Consider the following 22,121-nt stretch of genomic DNA (forward strand, 5'->3'; position numbering starts at 1 on the left):
TTGCTACTGTTATGAATCATAATGTAAATATCTGATATGCAGGATGTATTCTCATTCACTGGATCAAATTTGGCTCAAATACCAGATACGCCCAAATTTAAATACTGGTGGTGTTGAGGGGTTTGATTTTGTCATTTGGGAGTTGCAGTTGCTGGGATTTATAGTTCACCTACAACCAAGGAGCATTCTGAACTCCACCAACGATGGAATTGAAGCAAACTTTGGCCTGCATCAATAGGAGCATAGTGTCTAGATCTAGGGAAGTCATGCTACCCCTCTATTTTGCTTTGGTTAGACCACACCTGGAATATATTGTGTCCAATTCTGGGCACCACAATTCAAGAGCGATATTGACAAGCTGGAATGTGTCCAGAGGAGAGCGACTAAAATGATAAAAGGTCTGGAGAACAAGCCTTATGAGGAGCGGCTTAAGGAGCTGGGCATGTTTAGCCTGAAGAAGAGAAGGCTGAGAGGAGATATGATAGCCATGTATAAATATGTGAGATGAAGCCACAGGGAGCAGGGAGCAAGCTTGTTTTCTGCTGCCCTGGAGACTAGGACACGAAACAATGGCTTCAAACTACAAGAAAGGAGATTCCATCTGAACATGAGGAAGAACTTCCTGACTGTGAGAGCCGTTCAGCAGTGGAACTCTCTGCCCTGGAGTGTGGTGGAGGCTCCTTCTTTGGAAGCTTTTAAACAGAGGCTGGATGGCTATCTGTCAGGGGTGATTTGGAGCCCCTGGTGGTGCAGTGGGTTAAACCCCTGTGCCAGCAGGACTGAAGACCGACAGGTCGCAGGTTTGAATCCGGGGAGAGGCGGATGAGCTCCCTCTATCAGCTCCAGCTCCTCATGCGGGGACATGAAAGAAGCCTCCCACAAGGATGATAAATCATCAAATCATCCGGGCGTCCCCTGGGCAATGTCCTTGCAGACGGCCAATTCTCTGACACCAGAAGCGACTTGCAATTTCTCAGGTTGCTCCTGACACGAAAAAAAGGGGGTGATTTGAATGCAATATTCCTGCTTCTTGGCAGGGGGTTGGACTGTATGGCCCAGGAGGTCTCTTCCAACTCTTTGATTCTATGAAAAGCGGTATAGAAATACTGTAAATAAATAAACAAACAAATATTGGATTCTGGAAACAGGGATAGTTGAGGAAGCTTCAGTGGAGACACTTTCCCCTCAGGATAACTCTTTCAAGAGTTAATTTCCCTTCCTAAAGGTAGATTTCTCTCACTTCCTATTGCCTCAGCCTTGTTCTGAACTATGAGACATGTTTAAGTGGGATGCTTGTAATTTTGGGACCAGGCCTGGGCGAACTTGGGCCTTTGAGGGGTTTTGGACTTCAACTCCCACAATTCCTAGCAGGCCCTTTCCTTTTCTCCCTCAGCCGCTGAGGCCGCTAGGAATTGTGGGAGTTGAAGTACAAATCCCCCGAAGGGCCTAAGTCCGCCCAGGCCTGCTTGAGGCGCTTTCCCCTGAGGTGAGCAAGAGGCGCGCGACTTCCCGAGGCCCAGGCTGAGGGCGCGGCCTCCCATTGGGCGGCGGGAGAGAGGCGAGGGAAGAAAATGGCGCCTCCGAGGAGGAGGGGGAGGAGCGGCCGAGGGCGGGGCGGGCCCAAGTAGGCCGGGCTTGGGCGCCGGCGGTAGTAAGTAAGCAGGCAGGCAGGGCCGAGAGATATGCGGCAAGGGCTCTCCCGGCTTCTCTGCGTCTCCTCAGCAAGACTCCGCTGCCCTCTTCCTCCTCCAGGCCTCTCCTCCTTCGTCCCTTCGCGGTGCCTCAGCAACACCAACAACAACAACAAACAGCCTTCCTTCCTGACTGGGTAGAGTTGCGGCGGCCCGAAATGGGATTGGGGTGTGTTGTTTGTAACTGTGTATGCCTCTGTGTGTGTGTTTTTTTTTTTTATTTCCTCCCTCGTTGTGTAACAGGGTTGTTTTCGGGACTGGTGAATCAGCACTAGCTGCTCTGAAGGCGAAAGGCTTTTTTGGGGGGCGGGGGGGGGGGTAGAGTGGCCTTTCCTCCTCCTCCTCTGCAGGAAGGATTGGTCTCTCTCTCCCCTGTATAAAACCCACATTGATCCGGATTCTATGCCAGTGTGGACTCAGATAATCGAGTTCAGGGCAAATCTTGTGGAGGATCAGCCTTGATATTCTGGCCCTATGTATGGGCATAAACCATGCGGTTGTGCCAGGACTGAATAAGTTGTAGAGCTGCAAGGAAGAAGGAGGAAGTCTTGATGTCGCCTCCGCCTCCCTTCTGACGCGTGTTTTTTTTTTCCTGCGAGTCATGTTTTCTGAAAAGAAGACGATCCCAAGCAGAAAAACTTGGGGCCCTTCTACACAGCCCGATATCCCAGAATATCAAGGCAGGAAATCCCACATTTTCTGAGTGTGGACTCAGATAACCCAGTTCAAAGCAGACATTGTGGGATTGTCTGTCTTGATATTCTGGGATATAGGGCTGTGTGGAAGGGCCCTCAGTCCACACTGACATATTTTCCAGTTCAAAGCAGATATTGTGGGATTTTCTGCCTTGATATTCTGAGAGATACTCTGGAATATGTGTCAGTGTGGATTGAGGGCCCTTCCACACAGCCCTACATCCCAGAATTTCAAGGCAGAAAATCCCACATCTGAGTGTAAATTCAGATAACCCAGTTCAAAACAGACATTGTGGGATTTTCTGCCTTGATATTGTGGAATATAGGGCTGTGTGGAAGTCTCCTGAGTCCACACTGACATATATTCCAGCTCAAAGCAGATATTGTGGGATTTTCTGCCTTGATATTCTGGAATATAGGTCTATGGGGAAGGGCCCTCAGTTCACACTGACATATATTTCAGTTCAAAGCAGATATTGTGGGATTTTCTACCTTGATATTGTGGAATATAGGGCTGTGTGGAAAGCTCCTGAATCCTCACTAACATATATTCCAGTTCAAAGCAGATATTGTGGGATTTTCTGCCTTGATATTCTGGGATATAGGGCTGTGTGGAAGGGCCCTAGGTCACTAAGGCCCCATCCATTCAACTGTATAAAATCCATACTTTATTTATTTATTTACTGTATTTCTCAGCCCACAGACAACTCAAGGCGGTTTTCAGGGCAAAATTCAATGCCCATAAGTACAATTAAAATATTAACATATAATATAAACAATAACAACATTAATAAAAGCATAAGTAATTAGTGTCACTGTTAAAAACAAGGAGACACTAACTGGATTATATGGCAGTGTGGACTCGGCCCTTCAACACAGCCTTGTAACCAGAATATCAAGGCAGAAAACCCACAATATCTGCTTTGAACTGGAATATATGGCAGTGTGGACTCAGATAACTTAGTTAAAAGCAGAAATTGTGGGATTTTCTGCCTTGATCTTCTGGGATTCAGGGCTGTGTGGAAGGACCCTGGGTTATCTGAGACCCTTCCACACAGCTGAATAAAATCACACATTATTTGCTTTGAACTGGAATTTATGGCAGTGTGAACTCAGATAACGCAGGGCCCTCCCACACAACCCTATACCACAGAATATCAAGGCAGAAAATCCCACAATATATGCTTTGAACTGGATTATCTGAATTTCCACTCAGATAATGTGGGATTTTCTGCCTTGATATTCTGCAATATAGGGCTGTGTAGAAGGGCCCACAGTTCAAAGTGGATATTATGGGATTTTGATATTCTGGGTTATACAACTGTGTGGAAGGAGCCTGGGTTATCAGAGTCCACACTGCCATATATTCCATTTCAAAGAAGAAAATGTGGGATTTTATTCAGCTGCATGAAAGGGGCCTCACATAATCCACTTCAAAGCAGAAATTGTGGATTATCTGCCTTGATATTCTGGGTTATATGGCTGTCTGGAAGGGCCCTGAGGGTGCATCTATACTGTGGATTTAAAAAAAAGTTTTACTATGTATTTATTTTAACTGATTTTTTAAAAAATACTCATGATATTTTATTCTGTTTTAAGATTTATATATTTATAGATTTTGAATTCTACTGAAATGCTCTTAATGTAAGCCACTCTCCTTGCAGAGAGAAAAAGCAGGGAATAGTTTGATGATGATGATCATGATCATAATAATAATAATAATGGGTTGCTGTGAGTTTTTTTGGCTGTATAGCCATGTTCCAGTAGCATTCTCTCCTGACGTTTTGCCTGCATATCTGGCTGGCATCTTTGCCAGCCACAGATGCAGGTGAAACATCAAGAGAGAATACCTACTGGAACATGGCCATACAGCCAAAAAAACTCACAGCAACCCATTATTATTATTATGATCATCATCATCATCAAACTATTCCCTGCTCAGCAACCCAGGCCTCTTCTACACTGCCATATAATCCAGATTATCAAAGCAGATAATCCACATTATCTGCTTTGAACTAGGTTATCTGAGTCTACACTGCTATATAATCCAGTTCAAAGAAGATAATTTGATTTTACATAGCACTGTAGAAAGGGCCCCAGTGATTCCAGTCATGAAAGCCTTTGACAACTTAATAATAATAATAATAATAATAATAATTTACAGCTTCACACTATTTTAAGTGTCAGAGCTCATGAGAAGTTGTAGTTTTACAAGGTCCTCAGCCTTCCCTGCCCAACAGTGCTGCAGCCTTACCAAACTACAACTCACAGGAGCCCATAGCATTGAGCCATGTCAGTTCAAGTGATGTCAAACTGGATTGATTCCACAGTGTAGATGCACCCTTAGTGGGTGCTGAAGTCCCATTTTATACTACTGTGCAGTAAAATGGCATCATTTGTATAAAATGACAAATTAATTGTTACTTTTTGAAAAACATTTTTGTAAATATTTTCAAGCAGTGGTTGGGGAAATCAGTGAAGGCAGAATCTGTGGCTGTGGAGACACATGACGTTTTAGTTTTTAGTTTTTTTTTCTTTAGTGTAACTGTGATGAGTCTGTATGAGTTGGCAATATTAGCTTCTTTCCTGCAGGGTTATGGGGAAGTACTTTCGTGCAGTACATAACAAGCTTATCAGATACTGCTTTTCTTATAATGAATTACTTCATGCTTCTATGTCTGTCATGTAGATTTAAGTGCACCGTTCCCGAAGCTTAAATAATAGAAAGAAAAATTGGAAACTGGTAGTCCAACATCATAAATAAGAGAAATGCACTGGAAATTTTCACAGTACTCTGGTTCCTTTCAATAAATATGAGTTTGACACTCCAGCTATTGTTTTCCTTATAGATATCTGGTTGCATGTCTTTTTGGAACATCTGTGTTTGGGGAATTTGCAAACCTTCACCTGTTTATCTGGAAGTCTGCACCGGTGAACTCACCAGGGCTGCATATCTGATGTGTTTAGGGCAGTACTACTAATGGTTGGAAACATAAATGTCAAACTCAATAGGATTTGGCCTTTACTCAAAATTCATACTTGAATACAAATGAAGCAACAATTGATGTAGACATATTAAAAATAATAGAAGAACCTGGATATAAAAAAAAAACTTGTTTGCTACTGTGTTATTCAAAACACAAATGAGGTGAAAAATGAAGCATACATGGCTTTCAAATTGAAGGCACTTGTGTCAATGTAGTCAAAAGATACATAAACTATACCAATCACATTTGGACTCAGTGGGTGTTATCTTCAAGTAAACATACATGGGTTCAGGTTGCATAAGTTTCCACTACTGTGTAGTAGCAAGATTTTAAACCTTTCAGTAGTGAGTAGCAAAAATGGCCAGGTGTTGTAGTTACCTAAGATAGTGTAAACTGTTCAAAATAAATGACTACAGAAGATTTCCTATGGGACTATGGTAAATGGGGATTTAATACAGGCAAACAATTAGTTTAATCCAGTATAGGCAGTCCCCAAGTTACAAACATCTGACTTGCAAATGACTCATAGTTAAGAATGAGGCTGAGACAGTAGGAAATGAGAGAAATCTACCCCTCGGAAGGGAAATTCACTTCTGGAAGAGTTATCATGGGGAAAAGGTGCCTCCACCAAAGTTTTGCCACCATCCTTGTTCTCACAACAAGCCATTTTTTTTCAAAATCCAGTCATCACAGGAACAGAACAGGAGCACAGACAACAAAAGAAACCCCACAGGGGTAACCCTTCCCTGTGCTATCCAAAGCTTTAAAATATCTATCTTTGGCTGGAGTTACACTTAAAAAGATGTAACTGTTTCATCTTACATACAAATTCAACTGAAGAACAAACCTGCAGAACATACCATGTTCGTAACTTGGAGATTGCCTGTATATAGAATTGGAAACACTGATGCATTGAGGTATAGCACACTCTTCGTAGAATCTAATTACACAGGATCCTTGCACAGAATCTAAAGCAGCATTTTTCTGAAACCTCAAGTGCTTTTCATTATTATTCTGTTTCAGCCAGTGGAGAATCTTGTGATAGCTTTCTTTACATGGGCCTCAGGTAATGACAAACATCTGCTCAGCTAACTGTGAAAAGTTTTCACAATGTGAAAATATGGGAGTGGAGTAAGTTGGGAGATCAAAACAGTGGTGCTGTTGCTCCATTCTGGCCAGGGAGAAGGACTTGTATTTCATGCTAAACGTGGAACACAACTAGGGAGAAGAAACAACCATAATGTTTTCAAACTTACTGACATGTGGAAATGTTTCTAATATAATTGTGGTTTTTGGTTTTGTTCCTTTTCTGAACTAGAGAAATATTCTTTAAAATGTCAGCACCCTAAATTATTTGATATCTTAATTATATTCTATGTGTATATAGACACAGTGTCAAGTGCAGAGGTGTTATTGTTTTTTAATCTTGAGATTGTACATCAATGTATACCTTAGAAGAAATGGCCTATTGGAAAAAGAAGCACACACTTTCTTTGTTTTTTAGGCAACTAGTTTGTGTCCCTCATACACTAGAGGGATTGCTATTTATAAAATAAAATAAAAAATAACCAGATTCATATTTTTAGTTGGGCAGTATAAGATGTTGAATCTCCACTAAGAACAGATTTGCTTTTTGCTAGAGGACTACTTTGTGGGTGGATCTGTGCAGCCTCCCACCCTTCTTTGGCATGTCTTAGGTGCCTTTGTTTATTTGTTTTTTGCTGGTTATATAGGCAAGATTATTATCTCTAGGAGCAGTTTCCTTGTCCCATCCTTCTAAAATCACTGGCTGTGCATTGCCAAACAGTGTAATGGAGGTACAGTGTACCTCCATTATATTTTCATAGAGGATAAAATAATGGTTTTTTTCAGCACTCCCTCTTTCTCCTCATTCCCTCTTCAGCCCATTAGAGGAGATTATCAACTAGTGAATGTTAAAAATAGACAGAATTATTTTCTGTATCTTTACTTATGACTGTGTGTATAGATATGTACCTAGGCTGCTCTTAAATATAGCACACCCATTCTTACACCCTGACTTGATTCCTGTGTGTAGAAATTACAAGTTGACTGGTTTTTCTCTCTCATCCATCCCCATTTCCCATTTATTATGAACCATAATCAGACATCAGTCATAGAAATTTTATAAAAAATGCTTTATTTTAAAAATAATTGAATTCATTAATAGTTAAAATGGTCCTCTTTAGACCTGAAAGTTAACATTCGGGTGATGAATGGAACAATTAAAATCTTTAAAGTTACTCCTTTAATATCTTAGTAGATTCATCATAACTGTACTTTTATATTTGAGGATTTATTTGTGTGACAGTAGTTGTTAGCTAGTCACAGCTAAGAAAGGCAAAACAATTAGAGTATAAGTAGAGTATCTCTTATTTAAAATTAGAGTATCCCTTATTTAATTTTTTTGGAAATGGAAGTGTTTTGAATTTTAGATTTTTTTTTTATTTGGGGCCATGGTTCCTTCCATGCTTCCTTGGCAGTACAGTCAGCTCTTAGTATCTATATTCATGAATCCTATCATCCATGGCTTGAAAAATATTCTCCCAAAAAATTGAAAGAGGAAAGCTTGATTTCATCATTTTATTAAAGGGACAACGTTTCATCATGCTGTTGCATGTAATGGGACTTGAACATCCACAGATTTTGGTATCTACTGGGCCTCCTGGAACCAAATCCGATAGAATACCAATGTCACATTGAACATAATGAAATAGCTTGGAGATGGGATCCAAGCTTGGAGATGGGATCCAAGTCTAAATCCAAAATTCATTTATGTTTCAAATACAACTTGTGTAGCTGAAAGTGTCGCTATCTTAGCCACTCTCTGAATTTTTTGGATTTTGGAGAATTTGGAGGTATTTAATGCAGTTGATAGACAGTGTACAATCATTCAGCCCGTATTGGTGCATGGTCTGTTGAAAAGTAGTAATATGTTTACAGAATGGAAACACAGGACAACATGTTTTATGTTCCTGTGATAACTATCTTGCTACTATACCATAGGAGATCACTTGTGACTGAATATGGTTGTCTTCTAAGGGCAGAGTCTTGGCAGTGGGTCTGTAAGTAACTGTAGAGGCCTATTCTGGATCCACATAGTCTATGACAATGAGGACATAGGTTTCCAGGTGGAAGGTGGTCACAAAAAGGGTTTGTTTGATGTTCCTTTCTCTTGGCCCATTTCTCCCTGTTGCCCTATATTTGTTCCCCCTTAAAATCCATATTGCTGTTGGTAACAGCTGACCTCTAGTTAGAAGGCTCAAATTCCAGGGATTTCCAGTTCTCTGTGTTTATGCCAATTTTTTAAAGGTTAGCTTTGAGCCCATCTTTAAATCTCTTTTGTTGCCTACCGACATTCCATTTCCATTCTTGAGCTAAGAATCATGCAGCTGCTTTGCTTTGATAAATATCCACTTATGTGAGTTGTGGAAACACTTGTTAGGGACAAGTTCATTAAAGAATCAGAATTGTGATGACAACTACTTCTAAATGATGTTGCTATGTTTAGTTTTCATCTATAGTATTTCAGTCATTGAAATCCTAGCTTGGCCCATATCTGAATGAATAAGACTGTAGAAAATGAATCAGAAGGAAATAGGACCAGAAGTTTTAAAGAAGTATAAGTTCAGAATATAAATTATATATTAGGAAAAGCAGACGCAAGATGAATGTATAAGAAATTCAAAGCTCATTTTATGAATTTCTTTTCTTTAGGAAAATATAATCCTCCCAATAGAAAGAAAGTAGTAAAAATTCTATAGAAAAAAATAAGAAAAATGCTAGTGTTATAGACCAGAAGAAGAAATGGAGGGGAGGGTGTTTCTGTTTACAGATTAAATGTGGCAGGATAGCAATTGCTAAGATTGCTGCAGCGTCTCCTTTGTTTATATCTTTGGAATATATCCAAGATTGAAGTGATTTACAAAATAGTCAACATGCTTTGGCAAGATGCAAAGATTCTGTTTCTTCAGTATCAGGGAAAGTATTATGGTTACTGCTGCTGACAGATGGAATTCACCATAACATATAGAAAAGTGTTGACCTCTGAATGACATTTGATAGTCAACAAGGGATGTAGCTAAGTCATTTTGTGTTTGTGTTGATATGAGATTGCAATCTCAGGTTCTTCATTTGCGAATAAAACCCCCATGTGACACAGTAAAGCTGCCTTTTTAGCCCAGCTTTTGCAAACACTTGCATATCTGCTTTATATTTGTCCATAAAGGAGTTGTCTGATAACATTGGGCTTTGTCTGTGGGTGAATTCACATGACATGACAACCCAAGGGATCTGTGGAAACTGTGGCCTGTCATGAGCAAGCATCAGGCTAGTGTACAATGCTTCATTGCTTCTATGTTTTTTAGCAATTTAATTTTGTGACTTGGTTGTTGTGTCATACAAAACACAGTAGCCACCCTTTTTGAGTTTGTTTCAACTGTCAAAGAGATAATTTAGGGTTTTTTCTTTACAAACTGGAGCAGTTGAACAATACGGGCAGTCCCCGAGTTACAAACATCCAACTTACAAACGATTCATAGTTAAGATAACAGGAAGTAAGAGGAAATCTACCTGTAAGAAGGGAAATTCACTCCTGAAAGAGTTATCATGAGGAAAGGGGGTCTCAGCTGAAGCTTTTTCACCAATCCTTGTTTCACAACAAGCCAAAATGTTCAAAATCCAATTGTCACAGGGACAGAAAGTGAGGTAAAATCTTCTGAACAGGGGCACAGACAGCAAAACACACACCACAGGGGTATTAACCCTTCCCTATGCTATCCAACACACACACACACACACACACACATATATTTGGCTGGAGTTACACTTAAAATGAACCTATTCCTACTTACAAACAAATTCAACTTAGGAACAAACCTGCATTCTGTTGAAATAAGCCAGCATTTCCATGAATATCTGGCCTGTTGTGATATGTGATTGCACCCGTGTTTGTTGCAGCATCATCTATATATATAAATTTGTTAGGGGCATCCAACGAGGAAACAAAACTCAAAAACCCCCCAACGAAACTTAACCAAAATTCCCATGCCCATAACACAACCCACAAGGTACAAACATATCTACTCAAAATGAAAAACAACACAACAACACACTCACAAAACGGCAAAACAACAAAACTCAAAAATCCCCCAACGAAACTTAACCAAAATCCCCGTGCCCATAACACAACCCACAAGGTACAAACATATCTACTCAAAATGAAAAACAACACAACACACTCACAAAACGGCAAAACAACAAAACTCAAAAATCCCCCAACGAAACTTAACCAAAATCCCCGTGCCCATAACACAACCCACAAGGTACAAACATATCTACTCAAAATGAAAAACAACACAACAACACACTCACAAAACGGCAAAACAACAAAACTCAAAAATCCCCCAACGAAACTTAACTAAAATCCCCATGCCCATAACATAACCCACAAGAAACAAACATACCTACTCAAAATGAAAAACAACACAGCAACACACTCACAAAACGGCAAAACAACAAAACTCAAAAATCCCCCAACGAAACTTAACCAAAATCCCCGTACCCATAACACAACCCACAAGGTATAAACATATCTACTCAAAATGAAAAACAATACAACAACACACTCACAAAACGGCAAAACAACAAAACTCAAAAATCCCCCAACGAAACTTAACTAAAATCCCCGTGCCCATAACACAACCCACAAGGTACAAACATATCTACTCAAAATGAAAAACAACACAACAACACACTCACAAAACGGCAAAACAACAAAACTCAAAAATCCCCCAACGAAACGTAACCAAAATCCCCGTGCCCATAACACAACCCACAAGGTACAAACATACCTACTCAAAATGAAAAACAACACAACAACACACTCACAAAACGGCAAAACAACAAAACTCAAAAATCCCCCAACGAAACATAACCAAAATTCCCGTGCCCATAACACAACCCACAAGGTACAAACATATCTACTCAAAATGAAAAACAACACAACACACTCACAAAACGGCAAAACAACTGAGCTTGCGCATTGGCGCCCAGCCGCAAGTTCCATCGCGCGCGCACATGGCCTTCCGGCCAACGTTCTCTCTGCGGAAACCATGCCCACTCCAAGCCCCGCCGCGCCGCTTCCCGCACACACACACCCCCTGCCGCACACACACACGCAATCCCACGCTCCATCACTCCCCCCGCCGCCGCACACACACGCAACCCCACTCCCCCCGCCGCCGCACACACACACGCAACCCCAGGCTCCATCACTCCCCCCGCCGCCTCACACACACACGCAACCCCACGCTCCATCACTCCCCTGCCCCAATCTTACCTCCTTTTACTTCAGGCCACCTCCAAACCCCACCCCGCCCCTTCCCGCCCTGTCAAAATCTAGGAAAGACAGGAAGGAAGGAAAGGAGGAAGAAAGAGAAAGGGAGGTAAAGAAAAAAGGGGAAGGAAGGAAAGTTAGAGGAAGAAGAAAAGGAAAGAAAAGGAAAGATGGAAGGAAAGAAAAGAGAGACAGCAGAAGAGAAAGAAAAAGGGGGAAGGAAGGAAAGAGATAGAGAAAGAAGAGGAGAAGGAAAGATGGGAAAGGAAGGAAGGAAGGAAGGAAGGAAGGAGGGAGGGAGGGAGGGAGGGAAAGAAGGAGAGAAAGAGGGAAGATTGGCCACAGCAACACGTGGCGGGTAAAGGTTGTTATTTCTATTATTATTATGATGATGCTATTGTTCCTATGAGACCCTTTATGGGGAATGGGAGAGGTGTCAGGTCCCAGAGGCAATGCATTGCATTATTGTTATTGTTATTATGGTGGTGAAATAAAAGGAAATAAAAAGTGAAAGAAGGAAGCAAACAGGGAGGGAAGAAAGGCAAAGGAAGAAAGGGGGAGGGAATGAAGGAAAGAGAGAAGGATGAAACCAAGTAGTGAAAGAAGGAAAGAAAGAAAGAGGGAGAGAAGGAAGAAAGTAGAGAAAGGGGGAGGAAAAGGGGGAAGGAATAGGTAGGTACCTCTCTTTCATAATAGTCCAGATATCTACCTTAACTTTGATAAGTTTTACTATAGGCCACAGCAACGCGTGGCATGGCACAGCTAGTGAATAAATAATAGGGGGAAACATATTTTCAGAATTGTCATCCATTTTTCCTTGCATCTGCACAGTTTCCTCCTGTCCCAGAGCAGTTTCTGTGCTCATTCCTCCAAACATGCTTTATTTTGCTTTTACCATGCAGTAGTTTGGATATCATTAGCGTCTTTCTTGTTTAATCTTTCAGAGAAGTTTCATGAGATGCACTTCCTGTCTTGTGTTTAACCATAGCAATGATACATCTAGCATGCCCAGGTGACTAAACTTCATGCATCTTTTAAGCAGTGTCATGACTAAGCTTACATTTTAATGCTATTGTGATTTATTATATTTCTTACCACTTTGTGTCCTGTTATTTCTAGTAACAAACACATGGGATTTCTGATGGAAACAAACGCTTATGACATTAGTCTTTCTCCAAATCATTTTTAAAGCCTTAAGGAACAGTTTAGCAGTATGCATTTCATTTTTGGATGTAGTCGTATCTATAATTTCTTCCCACATTATTGTTATTTGGTTCTGAATGAGTTTCATGGGCCACCTGTGTTATGTGGGAAACAGCTGAAACCTTCATCCCCAGAGTATGCCTCATCATAAACATTTCCTGTGTAACAGCGCAAACTAATTCAGTTAGCTAATATTATTTATTAAGCAGCCCCAGGATATATGAAGATATCTTTTGTTTATGTACCATGATTCAACCCAAATACGATTTGGCATTAGTTGATGAAACCAGTTCCCTGTGATGTTTGTGTGGCATGCCACTAGTGTGTGGTAAGTAGCTTCCTTCTTGGTTAAGCAATCTTAAGAGACAGGATTGGGAGGAAAGGTTCTACAGTGCCAAGTCATAACTCCACAGGAAAGGCACAGTTTCCACTGAACTGGAAATTAATTGATCTCATTATCTGGATCACTGCAGGTGGGTGTTTAGTTGCTATAAATACAAGATTATTCTGACTGTTCCACGCTTGTACAGTATTTGGGCCCAGAGGAATTAATAGGTGCACAGTTCCCAAGTGTGTTCATTAACATTAAAGAAACTACACTGCTATAAAACAGATTCTGTGGCTTTCTTGGCCGTATAAGAGGTAGTAGTATAGCATATGGAGCTGTTTCAGTACGCCATCTCCATACTTGGAAAATATATACATGTTGAATTTCCTCCTGCTGGAGAACTTCCAGCAAGACAGCCTCTTTGCCACAAAAGGTGGGAACTGGATTGTCCTAAAAGCATGTTTATGTATAAATTATATGAAAGGGAAGCAGAAATGTGGTTGAGTCATGGCTTTGTTATAACATGCAAAAGACGTCACAGGTTTTAATTTTTGTAAGTTTACTACACTTTTAAAGGTTCTTTCCCTGCTTTAACATGGTATTTAAATTAGAACTGAATTTGAGATTCTAAAATGGAGCAAAACCAAATTGTTGGATTACTGTTTTTTAAAAAAACAATTATCTTAGTGGAAAGAATAACATGCTCTCTGTTAATAAGCGTTTGGAAGGCTTCCCATCTTGTCTAGGCCCAAAAACAGATGAAAGACCTTCCCTCAACCCAGCTGCCACTGCCCTGACCTAGGAGAGAAGAAGAGTCAGTATCTGCTGGACTTAATCCCTTCCCACACTGTCATCCCCTTTTCCTTGTCTGTCATGTCCTATTTAGATTGTAAGCCTGAGGGTACAGACCTGTCAAATTAACAATATGTAAGCTGCTCGGATACCTTTGTAGCTAAGGAGTTAGTATAAATATTCGAAATGAATAAAAAAACAACATAAATAATTTTTACTAGAGTCTTTGAAGGAACGTTAACCTTACAAATATTATAGATTTTAAAGTGTACTAATTCTTAAAGCAAATAATTTATACTAAGATTCTTTCACTTTACCTTTCTATATAGTATTATTATAGTCAGGGACTTCCAGGCAGTAAATTTACTGTAATTCATATCCTAATTTTCCAACTGCAGAGATTTTTAAATGCTAGAGGACATAAATGATGCTTTAGCCTAAGGTAAATATTCCTTCTCAAACTGTTGAGGATGAATGCCGGAGGTGTTTTTCAAGTATAATGAGTCTTTGTATTCTATCATTATGAATAATACAAAAATGAATAATGTAAAAAGTATGAAAACAAAAGCATTATGGTTGTTTTTAGCAGCTTTGTATGTAGTTGAAATTACTCTCAGTACTGAAAAAGAAAGTGCCTATTATTGGCTGGTGTGCTTTAAGTGTCACTCTCACTTTAAGAAATATGTCATAATCTCAACCCTCATCTTCACTCTCTGTTCAAGGGTCTTTTTCAAGATGAACAGGGAATATGCAGAAGAAGGATTAGAGCAAAAACTAGGTTAAGGAATGGCCTCAGACTTAATATCTTACCTTTATCAGAGAGTAGTAAGATCAATGAAACCCTCTAAAGGCCTGAGATTTATCTTCATTATAGAAAAGGTGAGATGTACCATGGTGATTTTTATATGATGGGAATTATGCATCTGATGGTATGATATGGGGCACACAGGATTCTGTAGGAATACTGTATCTGTTTTTATCAAGTATGTGTGTGGTATTTCTGACTAGCAATACCATCATATTCTTCTGCTTATACTATAGTTTGCCACATACTTATTTTACTCTAGGGATGAGTCTCATCTATGAGTTGAAATTGTCATCAACAATTGTATCATGATGCTCTGACTAAATTTACTGTAGCATTTTAGAGGCCAAATCAGACAGAGATACTCTTCCTGTTAATTTCAGTATAAATGAACCAGTTCTGTAATTTTTAATTAGTTTTTTGTTTCTAGATTTTTCTTAACAATTAAAGGGATAATGTTTTAGCTGCTGTGTTTTGGCTTTCTTGTCTTTAGGCTCTTCCCTCAATTGTTTCTTATTTCAGCCCAATTGCTGTTCATTTTTGTGTGTCACTTATATATGCCACAATTTCCTTTGGATTATTTTAGACATTTGTTAAACTCATTGTGGCTTATAGTAAAAATATAAGTAAAACATTTAGAACACAATAGCTCTGAATTCAGCAACCCCCATAGTCCAATAATGCAATCCCATAGGAATGGAACAATGGATGACGAATCTGGATCATGTTTTTAGTTATGAGACATCAGTGGATGGTTATTGTTGTTAACTGTTAATGTGTTTATGATATTAATTGCTTTTATATACCGTGTTGTTGTAGCATTGAATTTCTGCTGTTCTTGTTAACCGCTGTGAGTCGCCTAAGGGCTGAGAACAGCGGTATACAAATAAAGTAAATAAATAATAAATCCCTGCACAACAAATTATCTTCTGCCTACAGACTACAGTATATAAAATAATCCTGCAGTTTCTCCATACACATAGTATGTATGTGTGTGTGTGTGTGCACACACACATACTATATATGTTGTGTGTGTGTGTGTGTGTGTGTGTGTATATATATATATATATAGTGTATACACTATGTACATACACATTACACATACACATTTGTGATCTTGTGGGAAGTGATTACTAAACTTCAGTATTATAACATTGTATGTGATCTGTTAGCTCCTGTAACTTTTATTTCCTGCAGTGAGGAAATATGGAACTAGAAATACCAGGCACTGTTTGGGTAATACAGAGAGGAGACTCCTAAAGAGATAATGTTGGACTCAAGCTACGAGGGGTTTAAAAATAAATTACCCTTGAATTTAATTGTGTCTAGACGCTTCCCTGTTATCATCTCTCCACAAGAAGTAAACAATGATGTCCCTTACTTTAGCTATAGTTAGGCTCAGTAGCAGTGTCATGGGGAAGAGCATTAAGTACTTGATTCTCAGAGTTATAAAAGCTGGTGAGATCACTTGATCCGTTTTTGGGGGTCCCTGATAACAGAGGGAAAAGATCCAGGGCTTGTCTTCTAAACAGGACGTAATCATCATCATCCCATGTACTTTATTTCCTACTTTCTCATTGCTTCTGCTTCTTGTGGACTCTCAAGCATTCTTACTTAGATTTGGCATAACATTTTTGTTTCTTGCATTTAACACATTTTCTTTCCCAGAACATCCCAGTAACTTAAGATTTTATGACACTATAGAACCATACTGCAGAATGATTCTGTCAGTCATCCTATGCAGCTATGCATTGTCTATTTATGAATCTGATCATACCAACCTTATACATTTCCTGGTGCTGATTATTCTAATGGCCCTCTGTTATGCCACTTGAATCTGTATGTGCCAAATTATCCGATCATCAGAAAATCCTTAGCAGTGCAAAACATAAAGCCCAAAAAGTAACCCTCCAAAATAAAGTGTAAGAGACCCATATTTGCTGTAGCAGCCGTGAAGCTCTGAGCTACTTGAGCCAAGATAGTCCTAAAAGGAGTTTTAAAATTGTTCATGGCCACAAATATCAGTTCTTAGATCATCTTGTTGAATTTACTGGGAAGCTAGTATGCCAGTGAGATTCCCAACTTAGGAATCACCAGCCAAAGGTCAACGCAGTCAGGACTATCTGTTTCTAGGTATCTATTTCCATCTCTGCTTAAAATTATGGTGAGCTGTGGCAATGACCCTTCTGTGGCTTTGGTGTAGACTTGTTAAGAATACATATATCCTACTTTTAGGTAGCACACAAACCTCCTATCTTTTCACCATAACCTCTTCGTAATAATCTTTCTAGTAATCATTGTCATTTCCTATTTGTAATGACAGGCTAGCTCTGCTTCATTTTGACTTTTAATTGTGTTTTTATTATGGTGTACTTTAAGTAAATGCCTTGGTAAAAATATTTTGGAAAGTTAATAGTAGTGTAAACTGTTTTGCAAATTCTTAAGTGTAAATAGAAAGCATTGATTCACTGTAAGTGTCAGATCTATGGCTGCTATGAAATTGATTAGAGAATATACAATTTTTGGTACGTTATTTATTTTTTTCAGTGTAGAAACTGAATCGGTTCTTGTCTTCACTGATGGGGCTCTTTTGCCATAGTTATGGAAACTGTCGAAACTTAATATTGTGTGTTACAATATATGCAGGTCAAGAAGTATTCTTTATAGTATTCTTAGAAAGTAATTGTCAATTTTGGACATTGAAATTTGAAAACAGAACATAGTGCCGAATATGTACTCCACATTTAAAGGCTTGACTTTTAAAGATTTGATTAAAATGATCTAGGAACGTCTATGTCCTCTGGTGCAACTGCATGATTAATTTCCACTGGAAGTTAACCATTGAGTTACACAGGAGAACCTAGATTCCAAGAAAGGTGATCTCTTAGTTACTAGTGTTTTTATTCATGGTTTTTCCACATCTACAGAGCCCTGTACCCCTAAATCCTGTGAATCTGAAAGGCTGACTAGTTTTCATTTGATATGTAGCTTGATTTTAAAATAGAAACACAGTCACTCAAAAAAAAATACAAATCACATCTAGTATGTGATTTGCTTTCTCTCAAAATATTTGTTGATTGTCTGTCTTTTGCTTAGGTTTTTTGATAAATAGAGCAATTCCAAATATTCTATGCTGATACTTGTCTTGATACTTCTGTGCTTATTTTTTCATTGACTTTAGTGTTGTGACAGTAACGGTGATGACAGAGAGCTGTGATTGTTGTTTTTAATTGAATAATTTAGGACAGTTATAATGTGATGCTGTTCTGCTCCAAATAGCTAATGCACTTTTTATTTGTCTCAGTGTTCCAGCCTTGTATTATCGCTGCCAGGAAGTGGACAAGAACTGGGAACAAATAATTCAGCACTTTGCAAATTAAAGTACAAGGCACTTGGGTGAAAGAGAATAGAGTGGTGTAGAAAACATAAAGGGCAGTGTGTTAAAAAGTATTTTTAATTGACAGGTTGAAGAAGGCACACTTTTCTTTTACAAATGAACATTTAAAATTATTTTGGTTCAAAAGATTTCACATGATGTAGAAGAAAATGTCTGTGTGGAAGGCATAGCCAAACAAAAGGCTCTCAGTATGCCTGTAATTTACCCTTTGCAGAGTGGTTACTCTTTTTAACCATTCTTGTGTCTAGATAAGCCATCACTCCAAAACGATTACTGTTTACGAACCCACGTGATCTCGTCGATCATCTGGAGAGGCCCTGCTCTCACACCCACCCCCTTCGCAGATGCGATCGGTGGGGACGAGGGAGAGGGCCTTCTCTATGTTGGCCCCTCAACTCTGAAACTCACTCCAAAAGGATATCAGACAAGCCCCTACATTGGCAGTCTTTAGGAGGAGCTTGAAAACATGGCTGTTCCAGTGTGCCTTCCCCGAATAAAGGAAACAAATGCCCTTTTCTGACTAATTCCCTGCAAAATGTCCTCTGAAGCACTTTATCTACCCGTTGGAGTGATCCCTCTACATTACCCTTTAAACCCCCCCCCCCCCATTTAGATATACTTTACTTCTGTTCACGCCCAGTGTTTTTAAAATTTTTCATTAATACGTCTGCCTGTGGTGTTTTAAAATTATCTTTGTGTTATAGCTTATATGTTATTTTTTAGTAATTGCACTGTGTTTTATTTGCTTGTTTACTGTGTTGTTTTTACTGATGTATTTTGTTGGGCTTTGCACCATGTAAGCCGCCCCAAGTCCCCTTGGGGAGATGGTGGTGGGGTATAAATAAATTATTATTATTATTATTATTATTATTATTATTATTATAATAAAATAAGATGTAGGAAGAACAAATATCAAAGGCTTTATTATTATAATTTTTATTCTGCAGAAAAGTATGCTGTAATTAGTCCTAAGAAGAATGTCTTCAGCATTCCTGTGTGGTTGCATTAATTTACACAAGCACAGGTTTTTTTTATTTGTCTTCTGATAATAGCTTTGATTCTACAACCATCTGAATCTACTTCCTCATCTCACTGTGGCTCTTCTGCACTCCCTGTTTCTTGTAAAGCAGCTAATTCTGATAGCTTCAAGGAGCCATGGAAATGCAGTGTTGCTGTGTCACAATGGCATTGTACTTGGCTTTATTTATTTATAACTTAACCCATATAATGCTTTTATTTAAATAATAAAACATGTATTGGTATTATTATTATTTCCATTTGTCTGTCGGCTATGAGTGTAGGCTAAAGGGAAAATGAATGGGTCCCCATCCAATATTATCAGTCAGTAAGAGTGGTGTTAGATTGTTCTAGTTATGCTATCTGTTACAGTATCGTTGCTAAAATGTAAGCTATGTACAGATTTAAAAATGCATCAGAAATATTATATTATTTTAAATACAGGGATAAAGCAATTAATCTGTAGGACATGACAATCTGTTCATCAGGCGGGGGGGGGGGGGGCTAATCACATGCCTTGCTTTGTTGGAATGTATTTTAGATCTGGACAAGAGTTGGATATTCTAGATCTTAAGAAGTGTAATATATTGAACATGTTTTTCTCCTGTATTTTTTGGGATGAAAGTTTAACTTTTACTGTGTTTTTTAGACTTCAACAAGACATGGACTACAAAGTGAATGACCCTGCTCTTAAAAGAGTAGCACTTGATGTTATCAAGTCACCCGAGGATAAACGGGAGTATCGTGGGCTAGAACTGGCAAATGGCATCAAGGCAATGCTTATTAGTGATCCCACCACAGACAAATCTTCAGCTGCACTTGATGTACACATAGGTATTTGATCAGTATTTTTTAAACTTAGTAAACTAACTAAAAATAACAACTAGCAATGGTTTCACTGCTTACAAGAGAGCCTGTAGTCCTAACCTTGCTTACAGTTTCACTGACATTTTTGTCACATAAGGGTCATGTTACTTTTGGTAAGATCATGTTCATCTAATTAATATTAGCCTAGCCAAATTTTATTGCATTACTGTACAGAGGCCTAAAGATGGATACATTAAAACTAATGAATTAAACCATATTTAATTGCAGCAATATAACCTCATGATTTTAGGAGTCAGTTTTTATATATATGCATAAATGCAGGTAGATAATTGCTGCTTGAAAGGAATATAATGAACTGATTTTTCTGAATGCCTTCTATGTCTTCAGGGCAGATCTTAGATATATGCTAGTAAGAGTGTGGCCTTATATAGTATATACTTTTCCCCCATGAAAGAGTATATAGTTCTGTACTCCTTAGTGAAGCTAGCCTCAGTAGTATAAAAATAGCTATATAAACTACTTTTTGTTAAAAAGTATTATATTTTATGATGGCCAATTATTTTATGTGTCACCTTCTACACATAGATAACATGTGAAGGAAACAGTGTAACATCAGGATGGGAAGTATTATTAATGACCTATGAAAAGTTAGCAGCAGGTAACTTATGTAAAATGGTTATGGTAGTTGGATGGTAAACTAGAAAATGACGCATTGGTGTTGTACACATAGAATAAGAAGATGACTGATATTATTTTGACTAAATGTTTTCTTTGCCTTGGATCAGAGTTATTTATTATTTAAAATGTCTTATTGAATCTCTTTTTAATGTTCGGAGCACTTACACAAGCATCTACCTCTTTTTAATACTGTATTTATTATAATTGCAGTATAGGTTCATATAAAAGAGAAGATGAAGCCGTTATTTACCAGCAAGTCACTTCAAGCATAATTTATCTACAAAGAAAAGTAGATTACCTTATTCGCTAAATTTTGGCAGATCAGAGTCCCTGAACTAGCAAAAATGATAACAAAGTGTTGCTTTTGCTGAGCTGTTTTGATTTATGCGGTTTTCCTTACACTAAAGGATATGGGCTGTTTCATAAATTGTAATCTGTAGTTGTTTAGAAACAGAATACTATTAAAGGTAAACACTTGTATAGTGTGGGGTGACATTATCCATATTTTTCCTCTTCCATTAGGTTCATTGTCTGATCCCCCTAATATTGCTGGGTTAAGCCATTTTTGTGAACATATGCTGTTCTTGGGAACTGAAAAATACCCCAAAGAAAATGAGTACAGCCAGTTTCTCAGCGAACACGCAGGGAGTTCAAATGCCTTTACAAGTGGAGAGCACACCAACTATTACTTTGATGTATCACATGAACATTTAGAAGGTGCCCTGGATAGGTAAGGATATATATTAACAATTCAATATATGTATTAAGTTTGTATGCTTGACGGAGTACCATTATCATTTAGCAGTATAATTCCTATAAAGAGTATTAATGATCTATGATTTTTCAATAGCATGCCATTTGTAATCACTTCAAAATGCAATATATTATGAAATGAACCTTTTCAGTGCTTTTACAGAAAAAGGTTTTTAGTGAGAACAGATTCAAGAGTAGAATGATGTGTGCTTTAAAACTTCATATGCTTTGTTTAACAATTCACTGTTGTAGCTTACGCTTTTGCTTAGATGTTCAACTTTCAGCTATTCTTAAAAGGCTTACTTCTTTTGTATAGTTGTTGAAAACAAGGCATACTCATGCTAGTGCTGCAGTTTAGTGCAAATGGGTTCATTGCTGAGTTAACCATATTGAGTGCATTGCTGAACAATCCCTTGGCACTTTAGGAGCTCCTTTTTTAGTATATAAAGTTGATCTATTTTTTAATTTTTAAAATACAATCTAAAATCCTAGATTTTTAGAATTAATGAAATGAATTTATCAGGAGACTAATAAGAAGGCCACTTTTGATCAAAGCTCTGGGCATATTGAAGGGTGGGTACCAGGGCCACTG

General features: G+C 38.5%; 1 protein-coding gene across 4 annotated transcripts in view; it reads left to right on the forward strand.

Moving 5' to 3' along the window:
* The first annotated feature begins 1,445 nt into the window (after positions 1 to 1,445).
* IDE (insulin degrading enzyme) overlaps positions 1,446 to 22,121 on the forward strand; it is an 85,082-nt gene continuing 64,406 nt past the window's right edge. Inside the window, exons 1-3 of one of the 4 annotated variants that reach the window (XM_067465743.1) lie at positions 1,446 to 1,486; positions 19,920 to 20,104; positions 21,299 to 21,506. In XM_067465743.1, coding sequence (XP_067321844.1) covers positions 19,933 to 20,104; positions 21,299 to 21,506 — 380 coding nt within the window. In that variant the 5' untranslated portion in view covers positions 1,446 to 1,486; positions 19,920 to 19,932. Of the gene's footprint in view, positions 1,487 to 1,611; positions 1,861 to 19,919; positions 20,105 to 21,298; positions 21,507 to 22,121 lie in introns of those variants that run through there. The other 3 variants (XM_060768710.2, XM_060768708.2, XM_060768711.2) reach the window with 3 other exon arrangements.

Source organism: Anolis sagrei, chromosome 3 (assembly GCF_037176765.1).
Source record: "Anolis sagrei isolate rAnoSag1 chromosome 3, rAnoSag1.mat, whole genome shotgun sequence".
NCBI classification, from domain to species: Eukaryota; Metazoa; Chordata; class Lepidosauria; order Squamata; family Dactyloidae; genus Anolis; species Anolis sagrei.